At 44.8% G+C, this 25,370-nt stretch overlaps 1 protein-coding gene across 8 annotated transcripts in view; it reads left to right on the top strand.

Annotated features, from left to right (window-relative positions):
* Positions 1–25,370, top strand: part of dclk2a (doublecortin-like kinase 2a) — an 84,991-nt gene that overhangs the window by 25,228 nt on the left and 34,393 nt on the right. For 5 of the 8 annotated variants that reach the window (XR_011675681.1, XR_011675680.1, XM_071407449.1 and 2 more), the window contains exons 3-10: positions 15,691–15,820; positions 15,977–16,051; positions 18,501–18,608; positions 18,869–18,922; positions 20,473–20,567; positions 22,364–22,445; positions 23,823–23,928; positions 24,826–24,883. Coding sequence is in view for 6 of the 8 variants with exons in the window: in XM_071407449.1 (XP_071263550.1) it covers positions 15,691–15,820; positions 15,977–16,051; positions 18,501–18,608; positions 18,869–18,922; positions 20,473–20,567; positions 22,364–22,445; positions 23,823–23,928; positions 24,826–24,883 (708 nt within the window). In the remaining 2 variants the exon portion in view is untranslated. The remainder of the gene's footprint in view (positions 1–15,690; positions 15,821–15,976; positions 16,052–18,500; positions 18,609–18,868; positions 18,923–20,472; positions 20,568–22,363; positions 22,446–23,822; positions 23,929–24,825; positions 24,884–25,370) is intronic. The other 3 variants (XM_071407450.1, XM_071407453.1, XM_071407451.1) reach the window with 3 other exon arrangements.

Genomic DNA, 25,370 nt, shown 5'->3' with positions numbered 1-25,370 from the left:
ATGGCTGGTTTCCATCGCTCGTATGTTTCGCATTCCTTTCATTCAATTACAGTCATATCCACTATTCCACTTTGACTAAAGACAGCCAAAGGTTGCACTCCTTGACGTTGATTTACTGTCATGTCAAACACATCAGTATTTTGTCCATTGTAAATGGTCTACTGTCAGTTGCCATAGGTGTGTGTGTTCCATTGAGGCCTCTGATTTTTGAATGCGTTGGTAACCAATGTCCTTAGGCCATGGTTTCCAGTCTTTTTCCTTTGAGAAGGCTTTCCTGCTCACCCCTCAGATGTCAATGGTAGCCTATAGTAACCTGCCTGTCTCTCCTCATCTGTGGTTACCATGGGCAAATGAATGGTGTCCAGAATATGTTCTATTAGCCATTATCACAATGCTTGAGATTTTGGGCATCTTTCATTAGTCTTAGGGCGTCCGCATGCTTCCCAGCCGAAACAGTTTGGAAAAGGTGGTGCGTATATTATGCTGACATTTTGTGATGTTTTTGTTCATTTTGGACTTCAGCAAGTTTTTTTAGGCTGTTCGGACACACATGCTTTTTTCTCGAAGCAAGCTGAAGTCAGTAGCCGAAGTCTACGCCCCTTCATCGGTGATTGGTCAAATGTAGGGATTTTTCAATAAAGTCTTTGTTGTCATTCAACATGCATATTTCTTTATTGAGAAGTACTTCACTACATTAGTTAAATGTAAAATTGCGTGACTAAAATCTCGTCTACTAAAACAACCAAATTAATGACAGGTTCCCTGAGTTATCTTGGATTAATTCAGACTTTTGAGGAAGTGTATACTGGCTATGGCGTATCAAAATGGACAAACAGTACTATTGCTGTTTTTTTCTCGTTTTTCCAGGAAGTATGCGAGCAGACTCGTTCGCCTAGCCGAGTTGTGCTAGGCGCCAGCCAAACTGAAACATGCTGACGCCTTGACATGGACTGTCAGATGTATATGTAGCCCTTTGCAATCCACATTGTAAACTCATTCTCCAAACATCCTCTGTCTATATGTCAGTGTCCCGTGTGGCTCAGTTGGTAGAGCATGGCGCTTGCAACGCCAGGGTTGTGGGTTCATTCCCCACGGGGGGACCAGGATGAATATGTATGAACTTTCCAAATTGTAAGTCGCTCTGGATAAGAGCGTCAGCTAAATGACTTAAATGAAATTAAATGAGTGAAAATGGTCAAAATAAAAACAATCAATGCCACGCACTTTCACGATCCAACTATTTCAGTGTGTGATGTCATCAGGATGACATTTCGTTCATTATCCTGAGCAGAACGGTACACAGGCCTGCCCTGTTAGGACTGCTGAGATGATTAGGCTGAAATGGCCTGCCCACTCAACCCTGTAACCAGACCTAGTGAATAGGCCAGGAGCCATTATGAAGGGGACTAGACACAGGAGCCATTATGAAGGGGACTAGACACAGGAGCCATTATGAAGGGGACTAGACACAGGAGCCATTATGAAGGGGACTAGACACAGGAGCCATTATGAAGGGGACTAGACACAGGAGACATTATGAAGGGGACTAGACACAGGAGCCATTATGAAGGGGACTAGACACAGGAGCCATTATGAAGGGGACTAGGAGCCAAACCATTATGAAGGGGACTAGACACAGGAGCCATTATGAAGGGGACTAGACACAGGAGCCATTATGAAGGGGACTAGGAGCCAAACCATTATGAAGGGGACTAGACACAGGAGCCATTATGAAGGGGACTAGACACAGGAGACATTATGAAGGGGACTAGACACAGGAGACATTATGAAGGGGACTAGACACAGGAGACATTATGAAGGGGACTAGACACAGGAGCGATTATGAAGGGGACTAGACACAGGAGACATTATGAAGGGGACTAGACACAGGAGACATTATGAAGGGGACTAGACACAGGAGACATTATGAAGGGGACTACACACAGGAGACATTATGAAGGGGACTAGACACAGGAGACATTATGAAGGGGACTAGACACAGGAGACATTATGAAGGGGACTAGACACAGGAGACATTATGAAGGGGACTAGACACAGGAGACATTATGAAGGGGACTAGACACAGGAGACATTATGAAGGGGACTAGACACAGGAGACATTATGAAGGGGACTAGACACAGGAGACATTATGAAGGGGACTAGACACAGGAGACATTATGAAGGGGACTAGACACAGGATACATTATGAAGGGGACTAGACACAGGATACATTATGAAGGGGACTAGACACAGGAGACATTATGAAGGGGACTAGACACAGGAGACATTATGAAGGGGACTAGACACAGGAGACATTATGAAGGGGACTAGACACAGGAGACATTATGAAGGGGACTAGGAGCCAAACCATTATGAAGGGGACTAGGAGCCAAACCATTATGAAGGGGCAGGAATGAAGGAAGTCCTGACTGACTGATAGTTAATTAGATCAACATTGTGCATATTTCATTTTAGAGATGGATGGTTCTCTCTGGGAACATCATGTAGGATAGCTGGGTCCGGGATGCTAGTCCTACGGTTTTATGTTTACATGTATGTAGTCTGAGGATGTAGGCCTTGCAGCATAGTAAACCGTTGTGTTGCTGAAGCTGCTGCCAGCAGTAGACCATATCCAAACAGAATACAGACAAGTCCACATAGACACCATACAGAATATACAATATCAGAACAGTAAACATCAAGTACAGGTTGATTACAATGGGAATATACCATTTTTACAGAGGGACTATATACCATTTTTACAGAGGGGCTATATACCATTTTTACAGAGGGGCTATATACCATTTTTACAGAGGGGCTATATACCATTTTTACAGAGGGGATATATCTATATAAGCCGAGGGCAGGATGCTGACGTGGCTAATGTACAGAGTCTATACAGTGCCTTGCAGAGGTGTACGTCCGTAGTGCAAATGCAGTATAGTGCCGATTTGTATTAGAGGTCATTGATGACAAGGTGTAGTAACCGGCTCAATGCAAAGTCACTTAATCCATATGAGCCCGATGGCCGGTAGATGAGGGCCACTGTTGGCATGGCTACAGAGTCCATTTTTATCTCATTAGGATGGGTGTCCTTCATTCTTCCTCTATAGCTGATGAAATGAATGGGGTCTGGTTATAGAACTTCCCACTGGGCAAAACTTCTTGAGTCAATGTTGTTTCCACGACATTTCAACCCAAAAATGTAATGTGATGACGCTGAATCAAGATAGAAAACTGATTAGATTTGAAAAAAGTAATCAACGTAAGGGAATTTCGTCCAACTTTCACCCAACTTTTAACTTAAATCCACCCCACACCCTCCAATGACATGGGGACATTTCTTTTGTGGATTTCACGTTGAATTCACTTTAGTTGACAACTCAACCAAATGTTAATCTGTATGGACTCTGTAGCCATGTTAATATACTTGTCAATGACATCCATTTCTAGTTTGTTATTATTCTAAATTGTTATTCCTCAATGTACCAGTCTAGATGGAAAGAGGCAAAAGTGTGTGTGTGTGTGTGTTTGCATATGCGTGTTCAGATCGAATGGGGAAAGCTGTTTTTGAGTGCCCTTCGGCAGGAATGGATTAGTAAGAATGAAAAGGCTGAATCACTTTCAGCCTGTTGGTGCAAACCATCACAAAGCCCCCACGTGGCGCTGATCCCAGATCAGACAATGGGGCCCTCGCGGCGCTATGCGTCCCCACACGGAGCTGCATGCCATGGGGAGGAGGGCTGTGGTCTTCTGCATGGAGCTGCACCCTGCGTGATAAAGCATGGCATCACCTCACATGATACGCTCTTAACCATGATGACCTTATGACCTCAATACTGAGGGATGTTGTAGTGCAACAAAGATCTGTTTTAGAATATATTACATCTATATATTATGTTAAATCGCTCCACCGTTTCCTTGTTGCTAAAATTCTATAAAGTATAGTGTAGAGAATCATTTTACCATCTAAACTGCTGTGAAATATATTTTCCATAACCACAAATAATGTATTTCCAGCTGTTTGAAGCTGGTGTACAAAACCGAAAGTAAAAGTCACAAAAACTAAATTTAGGAATGGAAGCATAGAAATAGCGCACATAGAACATATCTACTGTTTCTTAGACTTGCTTTCAATGAGAATGGCAGATCTATAACCCATATTTATATTTGAATTTAAAAAAAGTATTATTATTATAAAAAATACAAAAAAATACCCTTTTTCTCCCCAATTTTGTGGTATCCAATTGGTAGTTAGTCTTATCTCATCGCTGCAACTCCCGTACGGACTCGGGAGAGGTGGACTTCGAGAGCCGTGTGTCCTCCGAAACACAACCAAGCCGCACTGCTTCTTGACACAATGCTCACTTAACCCGGAAGCCAGCTGCACCAATGTGTCGAGGGAAACACCGTACACCTGGCGACCGTGTCAGCGTGCACTGTGCCCGGCCCGCCACGCCACAGGAGCCGCTAGTGCGCGATGGGACAAGGACATCCCTGCCAGCCAAACCCTCCCCTAACCTGGACGACGCTGGGCCAATTGTGCGCCGTCCCATGGGTCTCCCGGTCACGGCTGGCTGCAACAGAGCCTGGACTCGAACCCAGAATCTCTAGTGGCACAGCTAGCACCACAATTCAGTGTCTTAGACCACAGCGCCACTCGGGAGGCTTCATATTGCAGCGTTAACTGGAAGATGCTGTATTGTTCATTACGTTATTGTAAGATAATGGCCTCGGACTTGGAGTGGATCTTTCATACTGGAATTCATTGTCAGTTTCTACAGTTTCTAGTCGTCTGATGAATTGGTATTGATGAGTATGACGTCTTGTCGTTTCTGACGTTTCTTCTTGCCGTTGGTGGAGATGGTATTTGACGTTAGATAGGGATTAGTTGAGGGGAACCCCCCTTCACCCCTTCCCTTGTAGCTAGAGTGTACAGACACACACAGACCCCTGTTAGGCAGGAGTTGTTTTGAAGTGTGGATTAGAGAGCAGAGCACCATTTAGGTCAACAGCCATCTAGGAATGTGTATGTGACAATATTTATTTTTTCTTCTGTACTCGTTAGTAGTGATGCACCGATATGACATTTTTGGCCGATACCCGATATTTTCCTTGACGAAAAACCCGATACCGATATTTAAACTTTTTGGGGCCTTTTTAAGCATTCTAGTACAGTTAAATAGTTAACACACACGGTCTAAGGCACTGCATCTCAGTCCAAGAGGCGTCACTACAGTCCCTGGTTCAAATCCAGGCTGTATCACATCCGTCCGTGATTGGGAGTCCCATAGGGCGGCGCACAATTGGCCCAGCGTTGTGCGGGTTTAGGCTGGGGTAGGCCGTCATTGTAAATAAGAATTTGTTCTTAACTGACTTGCCTAGTTAAATAAAGGTTACACACACACACTGACCAAAAGTAATTTTCTTGGCATTTACGTATGTCCCCATTACCAGTAAAACATAATCAAAACCTATTTCTTACGCAATACGACTTTCCTCAGTACGATATCCTCGACGACCCACTGTGCTTTTAGACTCGGCATGCTCATGGGGCTGAAATCACTGGTCCAACTGTCAGTCGTGAAGCTAATAGCAGTGACACAATGTTATTTTTATTTTTACAGCAGTTATGCTATTACTGTGTAACTCCAGTAGGGCAACATCAGAAAAATAGCGCACTTGGTAGTGTTTACCGGTGCTCGACCAGTCGGCGAAAGCCAACATCACCCACGACAGAGAACGGTTGATTGTCAAGAGCAATGAATACCATTATCTTTTCATTCATGGATTTAGCCTTTGAGTTGTCTCGCTGAAATTTTCTTACTCTTTCAAATGAATGCTGTGTTGCACGTGTAGCGCTAAATTTGACGTGGCGTCATGTACCTACGTTATATAGGTATGCACGTCAGCTTTGACATCGGTTTTGCACATCGGCATTAAACTAGACATCAAGCTGATGCCGATGTTGGCATTTTTAGCTAATATCGTCCAATTCCGATTAGTTCACCGATATATTGTGCATCCCTACTCATTAGTATACAGCACCATCTGACAACAGTGGGTTAAATATTCCCACCTTCGGTATTGTAGAAGAGAAATGCACCATACATACAGTATAGCATGCCACCATGATGCCCAACTTCAATTGGGTGGCGAGTTTATGATAATTCTGCAGAGTGACTGTACTGTAATCCCATCACACTTTTCATTTCCTGAGTAAATGTGTGGCTCTGTGAAGGATAGTATCGATATGAATCAGAGTGTGGAGACCACAAATGGCCAACTTAATTGGCTTCATGTGAAGACGGCGTGCCTGGTGTCAGTGCCCACTATGGGGGAGAAGAAACAACCCTCCACTCCTGGCAGATGGCACCCGGACCCTGTCAGCCCTAACCCAGGAGAGAGAGATACAAAGACCACCAACATTCCTGTTAAAGCAACAGAACCAAATCAAAAACATGAGCTGGCGCACACCCAGAGAACATTATTTTATGTAGAGGTGCTGACTAAAGGTGAAGAAACTGTAAGCTATGAAAATAGAGTTGCACACTGTATATATAAATCACCAGCGTTTCAGCATCACCGTTCCTCCTTCGGGGTGATGTCATGAATGCTTAAACCAGGTTATGTAGACAAACGGTGCAATTAATGCAACCAATGACAATAGTGAGGGGTGTGTCATAATTATTAACTTAATTTGAATGAATTGAGTGAAACTGTTAAACAATAGTTTATAGCATATTAAATATATTAGGCTATTGTTATCATATGGAAACATAAATATTGTACATAATATTAGCATCAACATACATAATTGTTTAATTCAATGTCACATATATATTAAACTGTTTCCTAGAATTTGTCATAGGAAGGGCCTGAGATCAGTCAATATTCAGACCACTAGGGGTCAATGTTTTTAGATAGGATATCCAGTAAGCAACAAAACAAAACCGCCGTTTTCGCTCTGACACTGACATCACCATCAACCAGACAGTGTACAACAGACAAACCAAAAAGCAAGCAGGCGGAGGACAGAGTGAGCCAGAGAGCACGTGGCTGATGGCCGGCCCAAAACGTGCAGCACTTCTCTGGTGGTTGGGAGCCCATTGTTTGACTGTGATGTCATTGTCAACACCATGTTTTGTTTGTCCAGCCGGACCAGCCCGGGGCTGGGGGCCATTCTTCTTATCAGCATCCCTGTGAAGCTGACTGCGGCTCTGGGATAGTTTACGCTCTGAAATAACTCAACAGTTGATCTGGGCCCGTATTCAAAAGAGTTTCAGAGTAGTGCTGATCTAGGATCCGGTCCCTCTTGTCCATTTTAATCTTATTTAAAACTGATCCTATAGCAGCAATCCTACTCTTGTGAATACAGGCCCAGAGCCCAGCCCACACACTGTTTAGGCTTAATCACATAATCATATTCACCCACTGTTCTCAGTACATTACCCTAATAATACCCTAATGGTTAATATCACAAAGGATTATGTCTTGTACGTTGATATGAATGTACATAATATCCAAAACAGATGTAATTGTGTGACGCTGATGTTAGTGGCCCACGCATAAGCCTGTTTTACATTTGAGTATGGCAGAGTTGTTTTGTCTGACACGTGCATCCCTGGCCTGTCAGCTGGACTGGAGAGGGCTGTGATGTTTAGGTGAACAGACAGACAGTGTTGTCCAGTGTGCTTCTACAGTATTTGATAGCGGAAGCAGTATCGTCAGACTTCCTCCACACGCTTCGTGGAGGCTAGATCAGAGGCTTATTCGACAACGTTCAACATTACACAACGTACACATGAGAAATGTATTGTAGAGTACCTAGAAAATCGAGACTCATGTTATCTCTATTAATCCTATTTCCATCTACGTTTTGTAATGTTGTACCACAGTAGAATAGACCCCTGGGCTCCATCATTAGCCCGTGCTAGTGGGAGGAGAGCGGGAGTGGAGGAAGAGGATGAGTGAAAGGAAGGTGGAATGGAGGAGGGGCAGCAGGGAGGCTCAGGGATTCTGGAGGAGGTGAGGAACGGAGCACGACTCAGGCGTGGGTAAAATCTGAGATTCGTGAATCACACTTGAGACTGGTGTGCTGACTCATAGACTGAAAGTACATGGGATTAAGAATGTTTTACTGTGTTACTGAGAATGGTAGCTATAGTAGTACCGCATCTGTTTGCGTAGTTCATATTGTAAATGTATAACTTCATGCTTTAGTTTTATTTACTGTATTTTGAAATGATTCTCTCATATCGGTGAAGCCAGAATCCCCCCCTCGCCGCTGCATTTCAGGAAGTATCAATTATTAACGAGGCAATTTTCCCCACTACAACATCCAGCCAGCTACCCTCTCCCTCCCTCTCTCTGCAGGGGATGGGGGTGACTGTGTGCAGATCAATCAGTACGGCGTGTGCAGGAAGATGTTTTCACTTTGCATGCTGCAGCACTAGCCTGAGCCCCGCAGCCTCTCATCTCCCTGTATTAGGGTATAGGATCAGAGGGGGTGTACTGCATTACGGTATAGGATCAGAGGGGGTGTACTGCATTAGGGTATAGGATCAGAGGGGGTGTACTGTATTAGGGTATAGGATCAGAGGGGGTGTACTGTATTAGGGTATAGGATCAGAGGGGGTGTACTGCATTACGGTATAGGATCAGAGGGGGTGTACTGTATTAGGGTATAGGATCAGAGGGGGTGTACTGTATTAGGGTATAGGATCAGAGGGGGTGTACTGTATTAGGGTATAGGATCAGAGGGGGTGTACTGTATTAGGGTATAGGATCAGAGGGGGTGTACTGTATTAGGGTATAGGATCAGAGGGGGTGTACTGTATTAGGGTATAGGATCAGAGGGGGTGTACTGTATTAGGGTATAGGATCAGAGGGGGTGTACTGCATTACGGTATAGGATCAGAGGGAGTGTACTGTATTAGGGTATAGGATCAGAGGGGGTGTACTGTATTAGGGTATAGGATCAGAGGGGGTGTACTGTATTACGTTATAGGATCATGTCACTGCGCAGGGATGTGACTCAGATCTCAGAGGGGAGACACAGCTGGCTGTCTGAGTGTGTAAGAGAGATGCCTGCTGGGCTGAGTTCTCTGTAGTCTGGTGTGCCAGAGTTCAGTTGTCTACAGGGGAGTTAGGCTAGTCTTTAGCTACAGGGATTTCACCAGCAGGCAGCAATACTTGTGTTTTTATAGAGCAAGAAGCTCTCTGACATTTAGATTTTGTTGTCACCGTTCTCGGAGCTATTCGCCTTGACTGAGGAATAGCCATTTTTCTTGAGGTGTCGTAATATAAATTGCCACTCATTAAGTATGTATCATGTTATATTGCCGTGGTTTTCCATCTAAAAGGCCTGGTAGCAGAGAATCCACAGTGACACGCTCTGCTCTGTTAAAGGTTCTCAGAATGAATGTTCCCTCAACTGAGATTTGAATGTAAGCAAATTACTTTGACTGGTTTCTGCTGGCTGCTGCCGTTGTCTGGTCTCACTGAGGAAAGCCTGATGAATACTAAAGCCAGCTCCTTTTTGCAGTTGTTTGGTGGTTTAGGCTATTCAAAAGCCACCTCCGTATGGATTTGAGGCCAAGTGGAATTTGCGCTGGTAAAAAGCCTACAGTGTTTAGCTGCTAATCGCTAGTCTTAATTCAGCACAGCTAGCTAATGATGAGTTTCATTTCTCCCCTAGCTCTGTGTTTTTCCTCTCCCTCCATCTCGTCAAAGGCTGGTTGTCAAACAGGATGGAGGAGAGTTGCCACTCTAATCTAAAGTAATTAACCAGTAGTCTACCAGTAGTCTACACGCCACTCACAGATTAAGCAACAGTTTACGTATCCTGCACTGTAGAGTAACTAACTAGCTCATCAGTCTTAAAAAGAGGAATACAATTATCATACATTTGGAATGAGGAGGATTCATTTGCATGTTCGTACTTATGGTGTGTAGCCTACGGTTCTGAATAGTTGATAACCCGTGTGAGGACAACCCCAATATCCCACAATGCACTCTGTTCTGACTCCTGTTCCATGGTACTGTGCATTGCAGTACGCTACCACGACCTTGCTGAAGGCAGCAGGCACAGAGTTTCCCTCTCTCTCGCTCCTTCTAAACTATCCCCCTCTTTTACCCTCCCTCCTTTATCTTCTCTCCTGCATAAACCAGCTCTCTCTTTCTTCACTCCCTCTCTCCTCCATTCTGGGAGATCTCACCCTCTTAGTACTGTCACCCTCCCACCCCATCTCACCCTCGTATTACTGTCACCCTCCCTCCCCCTCTCACCCTCTTAGTACTGTCACCCTCCCACCCCATCTCACCCTCGTATTACTGTCACCCTCCCACCCCATCTCACCCTCGTATTACTGTCACCCTCACACCCCCTCTCACCCTCGTATTACTGTCACCCTCCCACCCCTTCTCACCCTCGTATTACTGTCACCCTCCCACCCCCTCTCACCCTCTTATTACTGTCACCCTCCCACCCCCTCTCACCCTCTTATTACTGTCACCCTCCCACCCCCTCTCACCCTCTTAGTACTGTCACCCTCCCACCCTCTCTCACCCTCTTTTTACTGTCACCCTCTCACCCTCTTATTACTGTCACCCTCCCACCCCCTCTCACCCTCTTATTACTGTCACCCTCCCACCCCATCTCACCCTCTTATTACTGTCACCCTCCCACCCCATCTTACCCTCTTATTACTGTCACCCTCCCACCCCCTCTTACCCTCTTATTACTGTCACCCCCTCTCACCCTCTTATTACTGTCACCCTCCCACCCCATCTTACCCTCTTATTACTGTCACCCTCCCACCCCCTCTTACCCCCTTATTACTGTCACCCTCCCACCCCCTCTTACCCCCTTATTACTGTCACCCCCTCTCACCCTCTTATTACTGTCACCCTCCCTCCCCCTCTCACCCTCTTATTACTGTCACCCTCCCTCCCCCCTCTCAGTACTGTCACCCTCCCACCCCCTCTCACCCTCTTATTACTGCCACCCTCCCACCCCCTCTCACCCTCTTAGTACTGTCACCCTCCCACCCCCTCTCACCCTCTTAGTACTGTCACCCTCCCACCCCCTTTCACCCTCTTATTACTGTCACCCTCCCACCCTATGATTACAGCGATTGGGCTGTCAGGCCTGTGATAATGATGATGATGATAATGGGGGTCTCTATTTTCATCCTCACTCCCACTGCAGCGCCTCAGAGTACATCCACTAATCGACCCGCTACCACCTTCATTATGGAAAGGGAAGTAAGCAACGATCAAGAGCTGTAGCCTAGTCTACTCCACTCACCTTTTATGAGAACCGCTGTCTTGCTTTTCAGTTGATGAGTATCTTTTTCTCTGTGAAAGAGTGATGACATTCCAGCTCCGTTTCAAGACGCAAAAGGTCTTGTGATGTTCAGTATAGCTTGTCCTGTATGAGAGCTGGGTAGGATTCTTTCTGTCCCACAGTGGTTGTTAGCTCAATGGCCTTTACATCTGTCAGTTCAGTCAGAGTCCACGTCCCTTTCGGGGATAATTTAGCCCAATTCTCCATTGGGTGAAAGGGATATTTTAGCTCACATCAATGTCAAATCAAATTTTATTGGTTGCATACACATATCTAGCAGATGTTATTGTTTCTCTAGCTCCAACAGTACAGTAGTATCTAACAATACACACACATCTAAAAGAATGGAATTAAGAAATTAGGATGAGCAATGTCTTTTTTGTTGATGGTTTTCCAAACATGCTGTCTTCTAGCAAGTAATAACATCATCCTGAATGTTTTAATCTGTTTAAATTGTTATTTTATAGCCCACAGCATGAGCCTGACAATGATGGATTTTTCACATCAATATCCTCATAGGAACATCCCATTGTCGATCCAATGCCAACCTCATAATGGAACCACCAGTAAACAGTCGTTAATTAAATATCAAATAAGATATTTTAGTTCTGACTTTCTCATACAACAGCAGCTGTTTTAGGGGGGGTGTTTTGCCCCCCAAGTCCTCAACCCATATTTCTCTCTGTTGCTGGGTCGGCCAGGGCAGAATAGGAGAGATGGGGAGACCAGAGGCAGAGAGGGATAGACAGAGAACAAGGAAAGGTCCACATTAGAACAAGTGTGTGAGATGGGAGGGCAAACTGAGGTTACAGATGTCACCCCAAAGAAACACAGACACACACATAAGATGAACACACACTCACCAAAGACACACAGCCACAAGATCCCCTCCCTCCCCCAAACGATTCATCTCCCTGATAGGACTAATTCAACCTGACAGGGTCTGTGTGCCATTGGCTGTTGTTGATCCTGGCAGCGGTTGTCAAGGGAACACAAACAGCAACATGGACTATGAGGTCTGACATCCTTATCCTGCCTTATTAATCTGTTCTCTACTATTCCCCCAGACGGTACCGTGGCCTCAGTATGCACTTAGAGAGGTTGCTCTCCAGAGGATCTGATCGGCAAAATTGGGACTGTGCTTCTTCTGGCAAGCTGTAGGAGCAGACATTTTGTAAACAACCTTGTTTAAAGACCTCTCTTATCCCTTATTTCTCGTCTCTCTTTCTGTGAGTGTATCCCCCTTATCCCCGTCTGTCCTTGGCCTCCTGGGAACCACAGGCCATCTTAAATGACCCACAGTGATCTACAGTAGTCCTATTCAGCCACGATGGTAGCCAGGCCTGAAGCCTCCTGGACAATCACATCGCCCCACAGTGGTTTCCCAGGTGGCAATCAACCGGGCAACCGTTTCCAGGGGCGATACAAAATGACCCTGTCTAATTGACTCTCCTCTCTGACAACTCAAAGGTGAATTCAGAAGAGACTAACTAGTACCTCTTTTGTGGTCAAATTGTCAAACGTCTGTGTGAAAGTGAAAAGTGTTGGTGTTGTGTACTGTACCCATAATAGTGTCGTATTGCTTTTCCAGATCCCAGAGATTTCCCCTCTGCACTGTCACCAACATCTCCTGTCCTGTCTGCTGGTGTCATCACCATTGGCCTGTACCTAGGCAGGGGACACAGTGACAAGGCCACCTCAGCAGTCTGAGGCTGCTGGCTGTCACACACCGTGTCGTCATAATGCGGACTCTGTCACACGCTGTACTGTGTCCCCATAATGCAGACTGTCTGGACTGTACAGAGCTCAGCCCTGGTTGGATGGAAAACTACTGGCTTTTCTAACCCTAGATCTGCAGTGTTCTGAACTTCACTATTATGTCAGCTTATGCTTATGACATTAGATTCTGAGAATATTTGATGTGTCACTGTGAGTCTGCATATTTAGAATGTTTTACATGAGTCTGTAGTGTGTTTGGTGTGGATCCCAGGAAGAGTATTTGCTGTGTTAGCAGCAGCTAATGGGGATCCTAGTAAAGTACTAATACTTGGCAGTACCACTGAGCAGCTTACGACATTAGCTTATATGGTTTGTCCTTTTCATTAACAATGTACTCATGGTACTGGACTTAATCCATGGTGCATGTACACTATCACATCTCATAGGATCAGTAGCCTGTAGGTTACATATGTGTTGTGAAGGCATTCATCCAATGGGAAAGATCATCAAAGGCAGCTGAAGTGTTCCAGCAATGTCTACTGCTCCCGGTCTTAAAGCCGTCGCCATGACGATGCCAACATATGGCTGGTTGTCCGGGTTATCAGCTGCTCAGTGTGAGTGATCCCGGCTGAGGAATGGCAGCCATTTCAGCTATGCCAACCAAGAGCCACTGCCTGCCAAACACATACGCCTCCTCTCACCTCACCGCTCTCTGTCTCTGTCTGTCTTTGTTTGGTTCTCTCTATCTGTTTATCTCTCTCTGTCTGTCTCTGTTTATCTCTCTCTGTCTCTGTCTGTCTGTTTCCTGTCTGTGTCTCTGTCTGTGTCTGTCTCTGTCTCTCTCTGTCTGTCTCCTGTCTGTCTCATGTCTGTCTCCTGTCTCTGTCTCCTCTGTCTCTCTGTCTTCTGCCTGTCTCTGTTTTTCTGTCTCTCTCAGCCTCCAATGGCTATTGATTTTGATTTTGCCTCACAACACACTGCCAAGTCAAGTCATCCATTCATGTATTAAGTCAGCATGACAGAGTTTCTGGCTGAGTCGTAAAAATTATGTGTGGGGATGGAGGAGATTTGGAATCTGTATTGGAAGAGGATTTTGGTCAATGTGTTATGATGGCTGTTGCTGTTTTGAGTTGGCATATTTATAAATCTGCAGTCCTGCGAGAGAAGGTCCTCCAGCAGACTGCTCTCCATCTGCTCCAGAGTCCAGGCCCACCACACACAGTCCCTCTTCCACTGCCTCAACCCCCAAGCTTCTGTGGCTGTCCCATCTGCCTACCTCACTGGCTCCAACCAGTCAACCCTCTCTCCCCTCTCCCAGGGTATGAGTGGGATGTGTGGGGGTGAGATGATGATGATGATGATGATGATGATAAAGGAATCTCCTTCCTGCCTGTCCACCCACTGATACTCCCTGCCTGCCTGGGCTGAATGCACTACCACAGTAATGCAGAGGAGCTTTGTGTGTGTGTGTGTGGGGGTGGGGGTGGGTGTGGATAAGTAATGTAGGCACAACTCCCTCTGCTTTGTGTTATTAAATCATGGTAGCTATCGATATTACATGAGAGAAAGGAGAGGTGGAAGGCAGGTTGACGTTTATTGTCATGAATCTTGCCCTGGAGGCAGAACTGAGAGATGTCCGCTAGATGGGCCAGCTGCAAGTCAAAATGAATGTAAGGTTAGGGTTAGGCATTAGGGTTAGCAGTGTGGTTACGGTTAGGTTTAGAATCACGTGCCAGCTAGTGACCAATCTGCAGAGCTGCCTCCAGGGCAAGATTCATGACGAAAAACACTAACCTGGAGGTGGAGAGAAGACAAAATGGAGATGGAGAGATAGATAAACAGCCTGCACAACAGAAATGCTTGCTGCAGTGATTTCCTCACATGACAGTGTATTTAGACTCTGCAGTACTTTATTGTTGTGATATTTTGACCCTCAGCTCTTTGCTGTAAGCTGTAAAGTGTTGCCTTGTCCATTGTGGCACTGAGCTTAGCAACCATGAAAGAGCTATCACATCACAGACAGATTTTAATTGGGCTGTTCGAGCGAGCTGTCAGCATGTAGCCACATACACACACACACACACACACACACACAGTGATGCACGGAAAATAATGAAATACCACAGACATCCTTCAACAACATGACATGTATTATAATAATGTCCCCTTCTTCTCCTCCAGTTGTACCAGAGTGGGATCCAGCTATAATATAATGATGTTTAGTAGAACCATCTGAAAGACTATGTCCTGGAGAGTGGGATGTTCACACAGAGATGATGCAATAGTGAGTACAATAGGGTGTGAAACGATTCGATTCCCATTCGGCTTCTGTCTGCATATTAAATGGCGGATGAGCTACTGTTTCCACAAATGAAATGAGTTGATTCTCCACAGAGATGCATGGCATGGGTACACCCCATCGGACCTTTAGAAGATGTCTCGCGAGGGCCCATAATATTTCTATAACTAGTGCCCAGAGTTTTTCCTCTAAACTCAAGGACCTACACATGATTCCTCTTCTAGCTTACCTTCCTCTGCACATCTCACTCTCTCTCCCTCTCTTTCCCTCTCTCCCTCTCTCTCCCTCTCTCCCTCACTCTCCCCCTCTCCCTCTCCCCAGATCACCTGTCTCCAGGACTTCTTCGGCGAGGACGACGTGTTCATCGCGTGCGGCCCAGAGAAGTACCGCTACGCCCAGGATGACTTCCTGTTGGATCACAGTGGTAAGGCTTCTGTAGCCTTTGTGACTGGTAGGCCTGACTAACTAAATCTAACATCACCTGTATGTTGTGTAACCTTGGTCTCTTTCATAGAAATATATCTAGATTCCTGTTCTAGTGTCTATATTTCTATGGCCTCTCTGTCCCAACCCTTTCCTCCCTCTTTCCTTCCTATTTCCTTCATAGGGTGCGTGGGACATGCCAGGTCTCCCTCGGCAAAGAGGTCTTCTGACCTCAATGGGACTTCCTGGTTAAATAAAGGTCATAAAAATGGCACACTATTCCATATAGAGCCTCCATAGGGCTCTGGTGAAAAGGAGTGTACTCTTTTGGGAATAGGTTGGCATTTTGGACGCACCCCTCCTTTCTGTCTCTCATAGTGTAGCTTCCCTAAAGAGATGTCAATACCAAACCACTTTCCCCTTTTCATACTAGAAGTCAGGATGAAGTGTGTCATGATAATTATCTGTCAACCATACAATTGTGAACGTTCATTTTCTCAGTTGAATGAGACTCATAATTGTTCTAAAAGTGGTTCCGGTGACTCGTGATGCTAAATCATGGCTCTAACATAGTGTGATCATCACTCAATATCTTAATTCATTCCTCTCCTCCAAGGGGAGGAGACTATTGATTACAGTATGTGTGAGACTATCGGTCTGAACACACACAGATTCCTGACTTCTGTAGGGGAAAGTGGCTGCAGTCACATTTTGTAGGGTGTAGTTGTAGTAGTACATTCCATTCCAGGGTTCTTCAGTGAATGTCATTATGTGAATATGTACCATCCCCATGTTGAGAAGAAGACGTTCTTGAAAATCACTTAAAAGATGTCCGCAGCGATACCCCCTACTGCAGCAGGATATGGCCTCTTTAGTCCATAGCTAACCCATTGTTATCTTAAGCAGACCGATGTCAGTACAACTCCTCTGCAGTCCCCTATCCTCTGTTCTAGATAAGGTGGAGACAGGATGTACTGTATATAAAATCCAAACAGGCTAATTTCAGACACTTCTCCAAACTATTCCCAAGGTTCTAGCTACATCCTGTTTTCTTAGTGTTGCTCCTGTAAAATAACATTTAAAGCTGCAATATGTCACTTTTTGGACAACCTGACAAAATTCACATAGAAATGTGAGGTATAGATCTGTCACTCGCATTGAAAGCAAGTCTAAGAAGCGGTAGATCTGTTCTATGTGCACTATTTCTATATGGCCCCTTTTTAAGTTTAGTTTTTGTGTCTTTTTACTTTCGGTTTTGTACACCAGCTGAAAATATATTTCACAGCAGTTTAGATGGTACAATGATTCTCTACACTATACTTGCTTGTTTTTTCACATAAACAGAAATTAGGCAAACTATTAGCATGTTAGCAACAAGGAAATGGCAGAGTGATTTCTGCATAGTGCATCTTTAAAACACACACACACACACACACACACAGGTGTAAACACTGTTTGTTCTAACGATGAGTGTTTAGTTTCTTCAGCTGAATCTGTTCTTCAGTTGTTTTAGCGCTTCCTTGTCCTACTTCTCCTGCCATGCTCCATTTGAAGAATTAGGTCTTCTCAAAAACAAGTGTTTGCTCTAGGTACCTCTTTTCAGCTGCTAAGTCTTTGCACAGTGTCTTACAGGAGTCCCAAGGGGCTGTTGCACTGTCAGACTCAATTGTGGAGAACAGTGTCAAATCCAAACACGGTTTAGGGAACGATATAAAAAGTAAACACTGCAAGTAAACAAACTTGCATGGTACAGTAGCTTGCATTGTAGTAAACAGAATCGCACCTGGGGTCTGCTCCAATAACAGGCTTGGGTCACGTCCACTTTATAGGGAATCATTTGTCTCCAATTGGCCACAGCTGGTTGGTACCTCCTCTGTGTTCATGGTGTCATAATAGCGTCTAACACTGTAACACCCCCCAATTAACAGCATCTGACATGAACCCAGACAGTTTAACCACTAGTTTCATTACAGTAACCAGTCATATGCTGCTCCTGAACGCAGCTTGCTCTGTCGTCAACGCTGCTAAAACAACTCTGTATCACAGGCGGTTGGTGGCACCTTAATTGGGGAGGACGGGGCTCGTGGTAGCGGCTGGAGCAGGATCAATGGAATGGTATCAAATACATTGAACACCTGGTTTCCATGTGTTTGATGCCATTCCATTCACTCCGTTCCACCCATTATTATGAGCCGTCCTCCCCTCAACAACCTCCACTGTTTTATGTGTCTGTGCAGCACCACTAAAACAGTTGAACCACCAACCTCGTTACCCCGACACCTACTGCTCCAGCAGCGCAGCTCTGTCAGCTGGTGTACGCACCTCTGTGAAACGCTACTAACACAACGGCGTTACTAAACACGATAGGGTAATTACCACAGCTTGTGAATTTTTCATGGAGTTATGGCGTGCACAGAGACAGACGACTGCACATGTGGTGTTCGTTTGGAAAAAGCAAATGGTTAACTGAGTTTTTTTTTGTGGAAAGCTCTGCGTGAATGAAACATTCTTAACTTCTTGAACGCTCCGTACTTAATGCTTTCTCAAAGAGAGCCAATTATATTGAGAGCTAGTTCCTAGCTGGAGCTATTTTAGAACAGTTTGACTGGAACACTGGGGACTCTATTGAATTGTGCTAGATAGGAAATGAGGTCGGTGTGTGACGGTGTGTGAGTGTGGTTTTAACCCTGTCTGTGTTGTCTTCACAGAATGCCGGGTGCTCAAGTCCTCATACTCGGCTCGCTCGCCCACTCCAACGAGGGCTGCTGGGAGCAAGAGCCCTGGACTCTCACGCCGTGTCAAGTCCCCTGGCATAGGTATACACATGCATGCACGTACACACAAACAAACACACACACAGTTATTGGGTGATGGACTGAGTAACTGATTTTCATCTGACACTAACTAGTGTAGTCACCTCAAAAAGAGTTTCAGGATTTTGGCAGGCTACAGGCCATGTGGCCAATTACCGAACATTTATCTTATGCTCAGTTAGAAATTGATTATGAGGCTTTAAGTTGGAAATTGAAACCTCGAGTTGTAAAATTGTTTTTTGCAATTCTCTTTCTCTCTGCAGTAAGAAGACCAATCCATTACTCCACCAGTAGCCAGTCTCCTGTTAAATCCCCAGGTAAGCCTGTTGACATCCTGCACTGCCCACTCTATTGGCCCATTACCTAACCACAACAAACCACTCATTTCATCTAGCTAGCCATCATTACTAGGACCTTGAGCTTCCCCCTGAGCATGAAGCCTAACCAAGAATAACTCCTGGCCTTAATCATCACTACAATATGTTAACAATAATCACTACATGAGTCTTTCTCAGAGAGGGCACCAATTAAACCCTTTTGAAGTTCCTGACTGCTTGGAGTCTTGGTCAGTGCACCCGTGGCCTGAGGTTGACCTTGTGGCTAACGGGGCCCTGTGAGAGGTCCAGTTAGTCTCTTTCAGACCAGTATATTGTAATGTCAGTCAGACTCCTGCTGTGTAGGGAAGTGCCATAAATGACTCTGAAGGAGCTCTGCTCCACTATGGACCTCCCTGGCCTGCCACCCTAACCCAAGACATCGCGCTCTCTTTCTCCCCCTCTCTTTCTCTGGCTATTGCTCTCTCTCTTTTTTGCTCTCTTTTTCTCTCCTCTCTTCCTGCCTCTGGCCCAGAAACTCTCTCTGGCTTCTACAGTATGCATCTAATCTGAGCACAGACTGGTGCAGGACCGGCTGATACAAACCCATGTACTAAATTAGCCTCAGTGCTTTAGTCTTCAGCTGCTTTCACTGAGCCCTTCTAATTGAATTGAATAATCACATCAGTTGTCTGGCATCACATTCCCTAGTAGGTGCTGTACTGTATTGGTGTTTCTGACTGTTGTTCGCAGGTCCAGATTGGTTGTCTCAGGGAACGGGTACAGCGTGTGGCAGTGTACCTGCCAAGAACCTAGAGTGTGTGGCAGATGAGGCCTTTCACAGAAATACACTACCATTACCAATACAGCCGAGTTCTCCAAAGAAAGGCCATGCCTGGCCCTGTTGTTTGAGGAGAGGACTGTTTGTGACACAGGGAGGCTCCTGGAGGTAGGCTGCTTGAGGTACCCTTGAACCCTCAGGGTCGTAGCTTTCGTGTGGCCTTAGCTGCAGACAGATTATCCAGGCAGCCTACAGAGGCACCTGGGGTGACCCTGCGTGTCTGTCTGCTGGAGCCAAACACAACCTGCTTCCCCCCCACAGGGGACCGGACAGGAAGTTGGACAGTCACACACAGTTCTAGACACGAAACGCCACACTACACCTGAAGAAAATCTAGCACTCTGTGTTAAGGAAAGGTCATGGACTTGAATTCGTAGTGGAGAACTGTTAGTACAGAGCTTTGTCAACTCAGTGAAAGTAAACCCATTCAAAGTGCACTTTGTTGTGTCACAAATGGATTTCCTGCCCTATCGTATATCACTTCCTGTGATAGAGGCATTTCCTTTAGTGTTCTAAGAAATTAAGAAAAATAGAATACACAATGTAATAACAGTAATACACTTTTAAACAGCCACATCTCTCCAGAGTAAAAAGGACTTCCTCTCTCGTTTGCCCTTCCCCACATCAGCACATCCTGTTGGGCCAACCCTAGCCCTATCATTGTCTTACTATGGCTTCCTCCCTCTCTCTTTTCTCTCTCTCTCCTCTCCAGTCAATGGTGTCCCCAGCAGTACGATCTCCACCCCCAAGTCCACCAAATCCAACAGCTCCTCCCCCACCAGCCCCCGCAGTATACACAGCTTCAAGGTAAGTCACACACACACACACACACACACACACACACACACACACACACACACACACACACACACACAACCTATAATCTCCAGATAATGATATTGTACGGTATGTACCTGTATAGGAAGAGTGATTGTATATTTAGACATATGCTATAAATAACCATATAGTAGCAAATGATTTAACCTCAAGTGCAATAGATCAGGAATAGTGGTTGGCCAGAACACTTGAATCTGTTGACAGTGGAGACAACAGCACTTAAACTTTCTCAAGATGATTATTACAGTTTGGCAACACCTACACCGTGTTTACTTGGCAGGTCCATAACGTTTGATAGAACTTAGTTACTCTGAAAGACATCACAAAATAACGTATTGAAAAGAAAGATTGATGATGTAATCCACCCAGTTCAAAGGTGTTTCACCTTGAGACTCCTCCTTTAGAGAGTGTACTAAATAATGCATACATTTTTCTAGTCCAGGTAACAGAAATAAGCCTTATGGTCCGTGTACTTCTAGAAGTGTTGAAAGAGCTTCTCTTCCATAATAGAAAAGATTACTGAGATGACTTGGCAGATTCTGTCGCATGTGAAAGCCAAGAATGCTTGAAAAAGCAGTCTTATAATAACCCATATAACCTATTCAAACAGCCATCACAGCTGTCTCTTTTGGAAAAAGCCTCTCGTCAAATTATTCATTATTTTCAACATTGGTCATCATTTCGATCCATTAGAGTTAGTGTTTCCTCTTTCTCTGCCTGATAAGTGACAGTAGGGGAGGCCTATCCATTAAGACAGTTCCTAACACCCTGTACTGTTCTGAAGGGCAGAACACTTATTTTACGCTAAATGCATAATTAACACAGTGATATACATACCTGCTCACTTTGTTTTGAGTTTGGGTAGGCACCCAACGTCCACAGAATGGAGAACTGTAAGCGCAATACAGAGAAGACAATTCTACAAAAACACCTCTCTTAGCTTTCCATTGAGCTACCTATCTAATAATTGATTTAAAGTCTAATATCAAACATTTTCTTACCAAACTATAATGAACAAAAATATACATCCAACATGCAACAATTTCAAAGATTTTACTGAGTTACAGTTCATATAAGGAAATCAGTCAATTGAAAGTACAGTGAAATGCTTAACTTGCTAGCCCTTCCCAACAGTGCAGTATTCAATATCAAAATAGTATAACAAAAAAAAACACAAGAAATAAGAGAGGGAAAAAAACAAACAGAAGAATGTAAGCCATATACAGGGTAAGTGCCAGTACCAAACTATACATTTTAATTGCGGGGGTGTTTTGTATTAGTTTCCTGTCAGAACTCTGAAGCACTATAAAACACTACGGGGATCCATGAGCTGGTTATCCTGACACTCTGTCATGGCATTATATTGGATTTCAAATGCATGCTACTTAAAGCAAAACCATTAGTCAATGTCCCTAGATCCCAGGGCTTAGTTCTGGATCGATGTTATGAAGCGGACCTGTCCTGTTGTATTACTCTAGAGATGTAACTGGCTAATTCGATCGCCCTGCTAGTATTGATGTCAAAACAAAGCATTGGATTGGGAGTCACGTAACCAACAATTGTGCCCAGCTAACCTTGGTCCAGCTAACCTTGACCTCTAATCCATTGTTTGTGCCATATTTGATATTTATAGTTGCCATGGTGTTGCGTGTGTCCAGGTTTTGACTTGAGTGGTGGCTGAAAGGGGAAGGATGCTGACCTCTGTTTTTTTTTCTCTCCTTCCCTCCTCTCTTCATCTCTTACTTTCTTTCTGTCCTCCTTTCCAGATTCCGCCACATCACACGTCTGCCACCAATGTCAACGGGTCTTCACACGGTCTGGAGCTGGCCAATAACATGAGTCCTGAGGGTAGGTGTCCCCTTCTCTGACATTTTCTTAATTTCTGTTTTCTCTCCTCCTCCTCCTTGCCTCGCCACTCTACTCCTGTCCTCATCCCCCCCTTCTCCTCTCAACCTCTCCCTTCTCCTCCCTTCTTCTGTTCTCCTCTCCTCCTTTCTCCTCCCCTCCCTACTCTTCTTCCACTCCCCTCTCCTTTCCTCCCTTCTCTTCTTCTGTTCTCCTCTCCTCCCTTCTTCTACTCCTCTCCTCTCTTTACCCTGTGTCATCCTGTCTCCGTGCCAACTCTCACAGCTCCTGCCTGCACTCACTCACCCCTAAACACGTGGCCCAATGCATCCCCAATCCCCCCTAGGGCCTCAATGCAGGTTCAGGTTGTTATATTAGAATTGCTTACTCAGCGACACGTGCCGCATCACAGCAGCACTCACAACAGAGGGACAGAGAAGTGTGATGCGGAGAACAAGTGAAATAACCTGTGTGCTTCTGCGTGAGACAGCCAGGCGGTATCAACACGTCTTTGGGCTGTGTGTCTGCATAATATTACTGGTCGCTCTTTAGGAGAGGCCAGACATTAGTTCTAGGGTAGGAGCTAGGCTGCCTGGGTTAATGGGCAATTAATGAGTTTATCCTTTGATTAGATTAAAACGCATTGATCCTTTATTTCATCCGCTTTGTCTTAACATAAGTTGTGGAAACTCCAAAGAGATCATATTCATTTCACTGCAATGCAAGTTTTACCAGAGTAAGTACTTGTAGGTATTGTGCGTCATTCTACACTGAGTGTCCAAAACATTATGAACACCTGCTCTTTCCATGACACAGACTGACCAGGTGAATCCAGGTGAAAGGTTTGATCCCTTATTGATGTCACTTGTTAAATCCACTTCAATCAGTGTAGATGAAGGGGAGGAGACCGGTTAATAAAGGACTTTTAAGCCTTGAGACAATTGAGACATGGATTGTGTGTGCCGTTCAGAGGGTGAATGGTCAAGACACAAGATTTAAGTGCCTTTGAACGGGGTATGATAGTAGGTGCCAGGCGCACCGGTTTGTGTCAAGAACTGCAACGCTGCTGGGTTTTTTACAGTCAAGTTTCCTGTGTGTATCAAGAATGGTCCACCACCCAAAAGACATCCAGCCAACTTGGCACAGCTGTGGGAAGCATTGGAGTCAACATCGGCCAGCATTCCTGTTGAACTCTTTCGACACCTTGTAGAGTCCTTGCCCTGACTAATTGAGGCTGTTCTGAGGGCAAAGGTGGGGATGCAACTCAAATATTAGGAAGGTGTTCTTAATGTTTTGTTCAGTCTGTATATATGTGAGCAACAGGAAGTAACTGAAAGAGCATTCTGATGTGCCCCGTTGTAACACGTCTCTCCTCATCAGTTAACGGCAACAGCTGTAGCTCTATCACAACCGTCCTGGATAAGTACAAGGTCGGCAAGGTCATAGGAGACGGAAACTTTGCAGTGGTGAAAGACTGTGTAGAACGGTATGTAAATTAAGAATGATATTACATTTCTTTACATCTCATTGATGGATTTAAAACCTAATTTTAACTTCTCGCTTGACCGGAAGTTTCATAGCATACCAATTGTACTTTCATATTTGTAATGAATGTTCACTAGGCTGCTGGACTTAAAAAGCCCTATTTATAAATGACCACGTTGATCAGTAGCTTTCAATGTGACTTAATAAGCGCCACGTCACATGTCATAACTGCTTCTAAGGCTGAATGACTGCAGGCATTTATAGAATATAAGTAAGCATTTACTGTTTGTTTATGTGCGTGTGTGTCTGGGGTTCAGCCCATGAAATCCACTTCATTACCGTTTCCTTTTTGACTCAGCAATTTGTCTGTAATATACAGAGAGAAGACTCCTTCCTCTAATCAGAAGGGCTAGACGCTCCAATACACTGTCACGCACTGTCTGATGCTTCAGCCTATGACTGTGTATGAGGATGCAACACTGTTCAGTCTACTGTTGGATAGAACTTAGAATCTTAGTTTGTGATGAAACAAAAAAATAAGTGCCTTTCAAACTTGTTAAAAAATGTTATGGATTGGCAGATGGTTGCACATGATTTGGGTTGGTTTGAAGGATTTACAGTAAATACGATATACCATGATTTGGGTTGGTTTGAAGGATTTACAGTAAATACGATATACCATGATTTGGGTTGGTTTGAAGGATTTACAGTAAATTCGATATACCATGATTTGGGTTGGTTTGGAGGATTTACAGTAAATACGATATACCATGATTTGGGTTGGTTTGAAGGATTTACAGTAAATACGATATACCATGATTTGGGTTGGTTTGAAGGATTTACAGTAAATACGATATACCATCATTTGAAGGACTAGTGTTGCTGTATGTCTTTATAGGTCCACTGGGAAGGAGTATGCACTGAAGATCATTGACAAGGCCAAGTGCAGTGGAAAGGTAAGAGAGCGAGAGAGCGAGAATATGTTGTTGCCACTGTATTTCTTTGACTGTGTCACCCAATAGCAGCTGAGCTCAGCAACCCAGGTTGTAACGTGGTGAGTTAATGTAAGTGTTGCTGACAGTCCCTGCACCATGTATCAACAGAGACTGTTCTCTCAGACAGTGTTGCTGACAGTCCCAGCACCATGTATCAACAGAGACTGTTCTCTCAGACAGTGTTGCTGACAGTCCCAGCACCATGTATAAACAGAGACTGTTCTCTCAGACAGTGTTGCTGACAGTCCCAGCACCATGTATCAACAGAGACTGTTCTCTCAGACAGTGTTGCTGACAGTCCCAGCACCATGTATCAACAGAGACTGTTCTCTCAGACAGTGTTGCTGACAGTCCCAGTACCATGTATCAACAGAGACTGTTCTCTCAGACAGTGTTGCTGACAGTCCCAGCACCATGTATCAACAGAGACTGTTCTCTCAGACAGTGT

The sequence above is a fragment of the Salvelinus alpinus genome, chromosome 6 (assembly GCF_045679555.1).
Source record: "Salvelinus alpinus chromosome 6, SLU_Salpinus.1, whole genome shotgun sequence".
NCBI classification, from domain to species: Eukaryota; Metazoa; Chordata; class Actinopteri; order Salmoniformes; family Salmonidae; genus Salvelinus; species Salvelinus alpinus.
The sequence above is the reverse complement of the archived record's forward strand: the minus strand, read 5'-3'. Positions and strand labels throughout refer to the sequence as shown.